General features: G+C 44.1%; 1 protein-coding gene across 1 annotated transcript in view; it reads right to left on the reverse strand.

Annotated features, from left to right (window-relative positions):
- Positions 1–11,567, reverse strand: part of LOC115075644 (IgGFc-binding protein-like) — a 126,483-nt gene extending 114,916 nt beyond the window's left edge. The window contains exon 1 of the mRNA XM_029576218.1: positions 11,267–11,567. Within this exon, the coding sequence (XP_029432078.1) occupies positions 11,267–11,551 (285 nt within the window). The 5' untranslated portion in view covers positions 11,552–11,567. The remainder of the gene's footprint in view (positions 1–11,266) is intronic.
- Positions 11,568–11,864: the final 297 nt, after the last annotated feature.

The following is an 11,864-nucleotide window of genomic DNA, read 5'->3' on the forward strand; positions in this document are numbered from 1 at the left end:
ATAGGCATCTCTGATTATGATCTGATTTAGCTTCCGATAATAACTGCAAAAGTGTATAGAGCCATCCTTTTCTTAATAATAACAGCAGGTGAGGCCCATGGACTGTTATTCTTTTGTAGAATTATTTGGGCTGCCAGATCATGTACATGCCATTTAAATTCATCGTACATGTGTGGTGAAACCCTTCTATATATCTGTTTTATTGGTACCTGATCATCGGTCTTTATTGAATTTTATTTTATTTATTGTTTTTATATACCGACATTCAACATATGTCATCACATTGGTTTACATATAAGAGTTGCGCAAGGAACCTGGGGGTCCTAATCGACCAACAACTGAACTTCAAAAAACATATCAGTGCCATACTCAAAGAGGGTTTCTTCAAACTTAAAGTCTTAAAAAACCTGAAACCTCTCCTTCACGCTAGTGACTTCCGCACTGTCGTCCAGGCTACACTGGCATCCAAGATGGATTACTGTAACTCCCTCTTACTTGGCCTACCCTACTCCTCCTTAAAGCCCCTCCAAATGCTACAGAACACTGTAGCCAGAACCCTCTCCAACGCTCACAAATACGACCATATTTCCCCTATACTGAAGGACCTACACTGGCTCCCTATTCCCTCCCGCATCCTCTTTAAATCCCTGACCATTATACATAAAGCCTTATATTCCCATCACTCCAACTGGCTGGCAGATCCCCTCCAAATTGCCTGCTCGAATCGACCGACAAGGACCACTAACAAAGGGTCCTTCCATGTGCCATCCCTAAAGAAAGCGGACCTCACAGCTACAAGGGATCGGGCGCTCTCCATTGCTGGACCTATGTACTGGAATTCACTCCCAACCCACCTCAGACTTGAACCTTGCATCACCAAATTCAGAGCCCAGCTCAAAACCTGGCTATTCAAACAAGCCTTTCCCCCAACACCCTTGATGAATATTGAATTGTGATGGATCATGACCTGAATTTGACTATGACCTTGTTCCTATGACATTATAGTTCACTTGTTGTTTGTTCCTATGCTTCTCTGCTCTCCTTATGGTTTTTTGTACCCCTTACCCTTCCCCTGTTACTTGTAATTTCCGTTGCTTTTGTTCCATGTAAACCGAGGTGATGTTTCGACTAACATCGGTATAGAAGACTTTTAAATAAATAAATAAATAAATAAATAAGAGTTGATAAAGAAAAACAGAAAAAAGTTACATTGGAATAGAAAGTGGTAAATGAGAAAGTAAAACAAAGGGAGGGATATTTAATTAATAGATAAGGGAAAGAAGGAAAAATAGAAGAAGCAAAGAAATTAGGTAACGAAAAGATTTGAGAGGGAGGTTTATCTTATGTGCATTTAGGTTTGTCGAAGAGAGGTATTCTGTGTAATTTAATATAGGATTGATGTAGGAGTGCATTAGACAGATTGGGATGGATTTGAGATTGGATATATTGTGGAAGAGATAGTGGTGGGTATGGGAGAGTTGAGTGGTCATTTTTCTCATTATGTTGTGAATGCCTTTTTAAACAGCCATGTTTTTGTTTGTTTTTTTAAAGTTTGTGATGTCTGCTCAAGTCTTAGGTCACTGGGAAGGGTGTTCCATAGCAGTAGTCCGGCTATTAAGAAAGCGCACTCTCTAGTTGAGTTGAGGTGGGCTAATTTTGGGGAAATAGTAGTGAGAAGACCAGTGTGTTGCAACCGTTGCTGCCCGATGGCTTCACTCCGACTACCTTTCTTTTTCTGCGAATCTTCCTGCTTCTTGTGGACGTCTGGCTGCCACGGCATCTGCCCGCCGTCCTCTCCGGCATCCCCTCCATTCCAGCACCCTGAGGAATACTAGCCCAGCCGGGCTCCATCTTCAATTCACTGCCACCACCTCTGGTGGCTTCACAAACTATTTAAATAGAGATATAATCTGTGTTTGTGTGTCCAGAGCTGAGCCTGACCTGTGGCCCCTCACAGGACTTCCCCCCGTGGGTGTTTTCAGCTACCACAGTCTCCAAGGGTCCACCCAAACCTTACAAAACATAATAGATTGCTAACTCCATGGATCCAGCACAGCTCAATTCTCTGCAGGCCATTCTGGGCCTGGCCTTGCACATTGCTGAACAACAAGACGCATTGGGGAAACTTACTTTTGCGTTCCATCAGCTACACACACAGAAGAATCAATGCGCTGCTTCCAGTAATGAAGGTCAGTTACCTGAAGTAACTATAAAGACTACTGTACCTCTGGCTGCTCCAGTTCGTTTCTCTGGAGAGATTCAAAGGACTAGAGGTTTTCTAAATCAGTACTGCATGCATTTTGCATTACAGCCTTCTCACTTCCCCACGGCCTACACCAAGACTACTTATATGCTATCTTCTCTTGATGGAAGGGCCTTGTCTTGGGCTTCAATGCTGTGGGAACATAAGGATCCAATTCTGCAGGATATTGACGGATTTTTGGATTTAAGTCTGTTTTTGACGATCCTGCTCGAGTGACTGTTGCTGGTTCTACTGTGGTGAACCTGAAGCAAGGCAACCGACCACTGGTTGATTTTGCAATAGAGTTTAAGACTCTTGCTACGGAACTATGCTGGGATTCCAAATGCCTGAAAACCCTCTTCTTCAGAGGTCTGGATACTCGCTTGAAAGATGAGCTGGCCGCTTGTGAGATACCTGACTCGCTGGATGAACTAGTGGCTTTGGCTACTAGAATTGACCACCAGCTCCGTGATAAGGTGAAAGAACTCAAGCCTACCACTAGACCGGTTCAGAAGGAGGTTCGTGCTAAACCTGCTCTCCAGATAGTCCCAATAATACCTGTCGCTAGTGGAGAAGAACCGATGCAACTTGGTCGCAGTGACCTGACTTCAAAAGAGAGAAGACTTCGGAAGAGGCATGGCCTGTGTATGTACTGTGGACAGACTGGTCACGATGTCCCAAGTTGCCCAACTCGTCCGGGAAATGGACAGGCCTAAGTCCTGCGGGAGGACTGTTCTTAGGCCTTACCATGACCTCTCCTCTGCTCTCTCTCCCAGTCTCCCTGATCTGCGGACCATCCGAAGTTCAAACTCTTGCCCTGGTGGATTCAGGGGCAGTAGGCAATTTTATACTTCGACGCCTAGTGAAACATTTGAGGATTCCCCTCGTCACTTTGGAAGTTCCACTGCTCATATCATCTATCCATGGAGAGCCTTTGCTGGGTGATGTGACCTCACATACCAAACCGATAACCCTTCACACCGAAGCCCTTCATAGTGAGTCAATTTCCTTCTTTGTGTTAGAGAAGGCTATGCACCCTATCATTCTGGGGTTCCCTTGGTTGCAGTCGCATCAGCCTCAATTCGACTGGAACCAGTGTACTCTCCCACTGGGGCCCAGGTTGTCATGGCAAGTGCCTTAAGGAGATTTCTCCTATCCTCTGCATGCCTACAACTCCAGTGATGCCAGGATTGCCGCCTCAATACGCATCATTCAGTGATGTGTCTCCAAAGAAGCTGCTGGCATCCTTCCTCCACACAGATCTTATGACTGTACCATAAGGCTGATACCTAACACTGAACTTCCTAAAGAACATGTCTATCCACTCTCTGCTATAGATAATAAGGCTATGTCCGAGTACATCGAGGATAATTTACAGAAGGGATTCATTAGACCATCAAAGTCTCCAGCCGGCGAAGGTTTCTTCTTGAGGAAGAAGGACGGTACCTTCCATCCTTGTATTCCTATTGAGGTCTGAATGAGATCACGATCAAAGACAGATACCCCCTGCCTTTAATCTCAGAGCTGTTCGACCAGCTTCAAGGTGCCAAAATATTCTCGACACTTAACCTGAAGGGGGCCTACAACTTAGTTCGCATTCGCAGTGGTGATGAATGGAAAACAGCCTTCAACACTTGAGATGGTCATTTTGAGTACTTACTAATGCCCTTCGGCCTGTGCAACGCACCTGCCGTGTTCCAGAATATGATGAATGACATCTTGCGGGACCTGTTGTACAAAAGTCATGGTGTACCTAGATGATATCCTGATATTTTCTCAGGACTTGTCTACCCATCTAGAGGATGTCAAACAAGTACTACGAAGACTACGAGAACATAGGCTCTACGCCAAGCTATCCAAGTGCGAATTCCATAAGGACTCTGTGCTTTTTCTTGGCTACATTATGTCTAAAGATGGCTTCCAAATGGATCCCCAAAAATGAGAGAGTATTAAAAATTGGTCCCAACCTACCAGCTTAAAGGCCCTGAGACGATTTTTGGGGTTCACCAATTATTATAGAAGCTTCATAAAGAATTACTCTTCTTTAACTGTGCCCTTAACGGCAATGACCCGGAAGGGGGCCAACGCTTCTAAATGGTCTGCGGAGGCCATTTCCGCGTTCGAGAACTTAAAGATTGCCTTTTCGAAGCATGCCTGTGTCATCCAGACCCCAACAAGCCATCATCATTGTTGGAGGTCGACACCTCTGACGTCTGTGTGGGGGCTGTCTTGAGCCAAACAGGAGACTCTAAAGCATTACGTCCATGCTCTTTCTTCTCACGACGTTTCTCTCTGGCACAGAAGAACTATGGGATCGGAGATAAAGAGTTCCAGGCTATTAAGTTGGCATTTGAGGAATGGCAGCCTTGGCTCGAAGGTGCTCAACATCAAATTACCATGTTTACGGATCATAAGAATCTAGAGAATCTCCGCCATGCACAACGTCTTAACCATAGACAAGCCAGATGGTACTTATTTTTTAACCGTTTTGACTTTGTGCTCAAATATCGCCCCGGAGACAAGAAAATCAAAGCTGATGCCCTGTCACGCTCCTTTCTCTTGGAGGATGTTCCAGAAGAACTCAGCATATAATCGACCAGAGGAAAGTCATCTTGGGTGCTACCCATTCTGTGCCCGCTGGTAAATCCATCGTGCCTAAACATCTCAGGAAGAAAGTGCTCTATTGGGCTCATGATTCCAAGCTCGCTGGCCATCCTTGTCAATGTCGTACCCTGCTGAAGCTCCAGAAGTATTATTGGTGGCCAACTACCAAGGAAGATACATTCTCCTACGTAGGATCTTGTGCCAACTGTGCCAAGCACAAACCTACTTCTGGCCAACCGTGGGGATTTCTGCAACCGCTTCCAGCTCCGGAGGAGCCCTGGATGCATATCGCTACTGACTTTGTAGTTGATCTTCCCCTCTCTGGAGGTATGAATACCATTTGGGTCACAGTCAACCGTTTCAGCAAGATGGCCCATTTCGTGGTGCTGCCTGGCTTACCTTCAGCCTTGGAGCTTGCGAAGCTCTTCATAACCCACATCTTTCGCCTTCACGGCCTACTGAAGCACATAGTATCGGATCGAGGATCACAATTCACGGCAAAATCCTGGAAGGATTTGTGCAAACTTTTCGACATCTCTCTAGACTATTCATCAGCGTATCATCCTCAATCAAATAGCCACACAGAACGGGTGAATAGGACCCTGAAACAGTTCATTCGGGCCTATGTGAGTTACTGTCAGAATAACGGGGCTGAACTGTTACCATGGGCTGAATTCGCCAATAATTCTCATCCAGCAACATCCACTGGATCAACATCTTTTGAAGTGGTATATGGATGGTTACCATCTCCGCCACTTCCACTGAAGCTCTCAGTGATGTCCCCAGCAGCTCAATCCACTGCTGATGATATCCATCAATTATGGATTCAGACGAAAAAATGCTACTCAAAGCGAGTGATCGAGCTAAAAGATGTTATGACGCTCACCATTCAAAAGTGCCTATCTTTCAACCTGGAGACAAAGTCTGGCTTTCCACTAAGCACCTTAGACTAAAGTTACCCTCCACTCGATTTGCTCCTCACTACGGTGGACCATTTCCAATCCTCCGACATCTTGGCAACATCACTTACAGTCTGAAGCTACCACCTGGATTGAACATCCACAACACTTTTCATGTTTCACTTCTGAAACCACTCATTCTCAGTGAGTTCCCTTCCAAGTCTCAGGAACCATCTCCCATCAATGCAGAAGATGACCTAGAATACAAGGTCGTAGCCGTCCTTGATATCCGAAGATGAAGCAAGACTTGGGAATACCTTCTTTCATGGAAAGGTTTCGGCCCCAAAGAAAATTCTTGGGAGCCTCTGGCAAATATCCTTGACAAAGAGAAGTTCCATCAGTTCCATCTCTCATATCCTTGGAAACCAAAACCTGGTACCTGCAGAGGAGACCGCCCTTTGAAGGGGGGTACTGTTGCAACCGTTGCTGCCCGACGAGTTCACTCCGCCTACCTTTCTTTTTCTGTGATTTCTCCTGCTCCTTGTGGACTTCTGGCTGCCACGGCGTCTGCCTGCCGTCCTCTCCGGCGTCCCCGGACCGGCTTGGGCGCTGCCTCCTGCCATGCTCCTCAGGTACCTTAGAAGCGCGCGCTGCGTGGCCCTCATTTTTATTTCCTCTATGGCGCGAACCTCAGGGGCGTCCCCCTGTGATGATGTCACACTGCCCGGATATTTAAGCCTACTGTTTATTGCTAGCTGTTGAGTTAGCAAGGGATTTCCTACGGATGGGATTTGCTCTCCGTACCCATCTACTCTGCCTCCAACTTCTATTGGACTCTTTTCTGCTAACGGGGTACCCGCTCCTCGGCAGCCTCTCTGCTTCTTTCAGGTCACTCTCAGGAATTGGTACTTGCTCCTCGAGGGCCCATGTTCCCTGACTCGCTGCCTGTGTTCATCTCCTCTTCTACTTGAAAGAATTCACTACAGACACCATCTGTGAGTACTACTACCATCTACTCCTCAGAGCTGTTTCCCTTGAACCAGGTACTCGCTCCTCGAGGGCCTGCCTCCGTTCCAGCACCCTGAGGAATACTAGCCCAGCCGGGCTCTATCTTCTACTCACTATCGCCACCTCTGGTGGCTTCACAAACTGTCTAAATAAAGATATAATCTGTGTTTGTGTGTCCAGAGCTGAGCCTGACCTGTAGCCCCTCACGGGACTTTCCCCCGTGGGCATGGTCAGCTGCCACAGTGTCCAAGGGTCCACCCAAACCTTACAAAACATAACACAGTGTTAGTGGAGCATAGATTTCTCTGTGAAATTTGGAAATGAAGTACTACATCCATCCATTCCATTTTGTTGTTATATAATGCTTTATGGATGAGGAATAAAGCTTTATATTGAACTCTGTAGGGGATCGGTAACCAATGTAGCTCCTTGAGAATTGGAGTAATGTGGTCAGATCTTTTGCTGTTGTTGAGTGACCTTGCTGCAGCATATTGTAGAAGTTGAAGTGGTTTAATAGTGGAAGCCGGTAGACCTTCAGGGATGCCTTCATGGAGTCCCATGTCACCTCTTGCAGCAAGCGGGAGGAGGTAAATTAATTCCTGCGAGTTCTGTGCTTCCGCATGGAAACCCTGTGCACGGTAGTGGCCGCAGTACTCACTGGACAGTTCTTGGCCTCCCTGGACCTCACGGAGGTGAATATGCACATTCCTATTCAACCGTACCATCAAATGTTCCTTCATTTCATGGTACTGGGACAACATTTTCATTTCCGAGCCCTTCCCTTTGGTCTGGCAACGGCTCCCCACATTTTCACCAATCTAGTTTGGAAAACAAAAGGGCTTGTAATGCTATACGATAGTCTTGAGGGTGTAGGAGGGGTTTGATCCTCTTTAGCACTTGAAGCTTCTAGAATTTATTTATTTATTTATTTATTTATAGTTCTTTATATACCGCGGCACCTAATGCACATCACCTCGGTTTACAGCAAACAGTAATTCAGCCAAAGGCTTTACAATGAACATAAGTGGAATAAGTAAAGTGCTAATTTAACAGAAAAACTAGGAGTATACATACCAAATATATATGAGTAATAATATTAACAAAAGTCTGATTTGAAGGGAGTTATTTGTAAGGGAAAATGAGGGTAAAGGGAAAGGGGGAATCATAGAAGGGGGGAAGGGAGTCATACCCGCACTACTAGTCTGACTCTCTTGTCTTCTCCCCACCCCCCCATATCAGGGAGGAATGGGAGTCAGTGGGAAAGGCAAGGCAGTATACAGGAATCAGGAGTAAGTTGAGAAGCGAAGTATGTAATTGCATAATTTACATCCTTCAAAGGAAGGCCTTTCTAAACAGCCATGTTTTTAAGTTCTGCTTAAATTTTCGGTGGCAGGGTTCTTGGCGAAGATCCGTGGGCATACTGTTCCACATTTTGGTTCCTGCTATGATGAGGGAATGTTTTTTAGTGGATGTAAGTTTGGTTAGTTTAGGAGAAGGGATCGGCAGTCTGGCCTGATGTTGAGATCTGATTGGACGGTTTGTTTTTTTGAAATACAGGTGCTCGGGAAACCATTGCATGTTTTGGTTGTAAATGGCCTTACGAATCAGAGTAATCGATTTGTAAATGATCCTGGATGCAACAGGTAGCCAGTGAAGTGATTGAAGCACAGGAGTGATGTGATCGTAGCGGTGCGTGTAGGTGATAATGCGCGCCGCTGCATTTTGAAGCATTTGTAATGGCTGCAATGTGTTTTTTGGTAGTCCTAATAGCAAAGCGTTACAGTAGTCAAGTTTTGATAGAATTGTGGCTTGTAGAACCGTGCAGAAGTCGTATAGGTGTAGTAGAGGTCTGATACGCTTTACTGTGTTAAGCTTAAAAAGTCCGCTTTTAACAGTGTCAGCGATGAATTTTTTAAAGGTAAAATTGTCTAAAATAACGCCAAGGCTGCAGACTTGTTGTGCCGACGGAGGGTAGCCTTGGGGTAGGACTGTTATGTTCAGTGTGGAGTTGTTTGCAGGTGATATGAAGAGAAGTTCAGTCTTGTTAGTATTGATAGCTAGAAAGTTGTCGGTGAGTTTTTTTATTTCAGTGAGGGCTGCATTCCAAGTGTTCAGAGCATTTGAAAGAGAGTTTTTTTATAGGTATGAGAATCTGTACATCATCCGCGTAAATAAAGTGTTGGAAACCCAGTTTTGATAGAAGGCGGCATAATGGAGTGAGATAAATATTAAACAGCGTTGACGAAAGTGCAGATCCTTGGGGTACTCCTTGTGTGAGGCTTCTAGGTTTAGATTCACATTGTCCACTTTTAACACTGTAAGTCCTGTTGCTCAGGTATGATTGGAACCAGAGTAGTGCAGTGCTGGAAATACCTATTTCAGAAAGGCGTGTGATAAGTGTGTTGTGATTAACAGTGTCAAAGGCAGCAGATCTATCAAGTAGGGCAAGTATGTATGCATGGCCAGAGTCTAGGGCTTTTTGGAGTGATTCTGATAGTGATAGGAGGAGAGTTTCCGTGCTGTGGTGCTTTCTGAATCCATATTGTGATGGGAAGAGTAATTGATGTTCGTCAAGATATTCGGAGAGTTGTTTATTGACGATTCTTTCCATAATTTTGGAAAGGAAAGGGAGGTTCGAAACTGGCCGATAGTTCGCTGGGTCCGAGGTGTTTAGGTTTGATTTTTTAAGAGTTGGTTTTATGATGGCATGTTTAAGTTGAGAAGGTACTGTACCCAGTGTGATCGATTTGTTGAGTATCTTTGCTATGGGTTTCGCTATGATAGAGCGGAAAGATAGAAGTGTTTTTGTGGGCATAGTGTCTGAGGGATGTAGAGCTGGTTTAATTTTCTTTAGTATTGATTCTACTTCTATTTGAGATGTATTTTCAAGAATGGTAAGCCTTGCTTCAAAATTTCTTTCTCTATGTGTGGTTGGTGATGGTTGTATGGTGGAGGTAGACAGAGTAGCTGGAGATTGTTTGTTGTTGTGGGTGCAGTTGGTCATTGCTGATGAGTAGGGTAGACTTGGTGAATTAAAGCGAGACATAATAGATTGTATTTTGTTGCTGAAGTAAGCGGCAAGTTGCTCACATTTTGATTCGTCCTTGTTGTTTGAGTTTGTGTTGACTGGAGCAATAACGAGGCTTTTTACGTATTGGAATAGTGCGTGTGGATTAAATTGATATTGGTGGATTTTCGCTGCATAATAGTCCTTCTTTACTTTATCAGTGATTTGGTGGTAGCGGTGGAGTAAAGCCTTGAATTTTTGAAGAGTTGTTGTATTTTGGTTTCTGCGCCACTCCTTTTCAGATTTGCGGAGCTCCATTTTTATTGACTTTAATTCCGGTGTGTACCATGGTTTTTTGTTAATCTTTTCTCTGTTGATTTCTTTGGTTTGTATGGGGCAGAGCTTATCTGCTATATTGCTTGTAATTTGAAACCAAGATGAGGCGGCGGTGTCTGCATCAGTGAGGTCTAATTCTTTTAGGTCTTCCATTTGTCCCTGTTTTCGGAAGGAGATCGTTTTCTTGCCGAGAGATGTAGGTGGGGGATGTTTGATAGTGCAATATGTATCGATTCGGTAGTGGTCTGACCAAGGTATTGGGGTACAGCGGGGCAAGTCTGTTTGAATGATCGAATTGGTAAATATAACATCAAGTGTATGGCCAGCTTTGTGTGTAGGACTTGTCATTGCTTGTTGAAATCCTAGTGCATTTAGTGAAGTCATGAATGCTTCGCAGGCTGGAGATAGTGGGATGCGGTCGATGTGCAGGTTCAGGTCTCCCAGGATAATAGCTGGAATATGGATTTCGATGTGTTTGGCAATGAATTCTGTGAGTAGAGATGGATTATTTTCAAGAATGTTTGGGGGAGCATAGATTAGGCAGACTTGAAGCGTCTTGGATTTAAATAGGCCAATTTCAAGAAAAATCCTTCTTTTATTATGTTATTGATATGCTTCTTAAAGTTATTTAGAAAGTATGTGATTTACATTAGAGATATGTTGGCACGAGGAAACATGATGTGTCTCTCAAGGGTCAGCTTGGCATGCTTTTGAGAACTGTTGAAGCATGCGTTGCATAGAAAGCACACAAGATTATCAGACATACAACCCGTGGGCCTGTTCTGAAAAAATTCCCCAGGCTGATATTTTCCTACAATCTGCCCCTGTTTGCTGAAGTTAACAAATAACTTTCCACAGGAAATATTGCTAACTCCCAAATTTAGATGAATTGAGTCGTCATTGCAATTATAGTCCAGCCTGGTTTTCTAACACTCATCGACTTCATTGACTCTCATTGTCCTATAAAATGCATTAGGACAAAAGCTAGAAAGCAAGGCCTGGACCAAAATCTCATGATAACACTGAAAAGGTTGCTAACCAGGCATTCAACTGATATGAAGGCACATCTCTTCCATATAAGGTAATGGTATGACCTTTCTAAGCACACGTTAGAAATGCAGAAATTATAATACAACAAAATACAATAGAACCAAAGTTTTTTCGCCTTACCCGTACTAGACCTTTTTCAAATCTCACTAACGAGATGGTGTATCCATAGATGTGGACTGTCACAAAACTGGTATAAGAAACCTTAGTGGTACCCCTGTTCTCATTCTTGGCTTCTATTTTGAAATCTGGAAGTGTGGCATCATTCCCACAGTTCTTGGCGATGGTGTAGGTGCAGGTGCCCTGGAAATCAAAATTCTTGCCATCGAAGGTGTGGTAGTGGGGGTCACCCCAGGCCCAGCAGACTGCTTGTGATTCTGGCACACACACCGGCTGACCATTCACCATCTTACATGTCTCCTTCTTTCTGCACCTCTCTGTGTCGCAGGAAGGCACAGATTTATCTAGAATAAAATGTTTAGAAAAGCAGGTGAGAAAAAGAGAAGGTAAAAAGCAATAGTATGACCGTCCAGCAATAGCAGTAATTTGCGGAGGAAAATTTTTCATTTTGGTTTCTTTATTCATTTCATAGGCCATAATCATTCATTTGGTTTGTTTCAGATAAAAAATGCCTTTGTAATTATTCATTCTATTTGTTCATTTGTTTCCCATTAATGTCAATGAGGTCTTCAAAATTGGGATTTTCTAGTCAGTTCTAATA

The sequence above is a fragment of the Rhinatrema bivittatum genome, chromosome 14 (genome assembly GCF_901001135.1).
Source record: "Rhinatrema bivittatum chromosome 14, aRhiBiv1.1, whole genome shotgun sequence".
NCBI classification, from domain to species: domain Eukaryota; kingdom Metazoa; phylum Chordata; class Amphibia; order Gymnophiona; family Rhinatrematidae; genus Rhinatrema; species Rhinatrema bivittatum.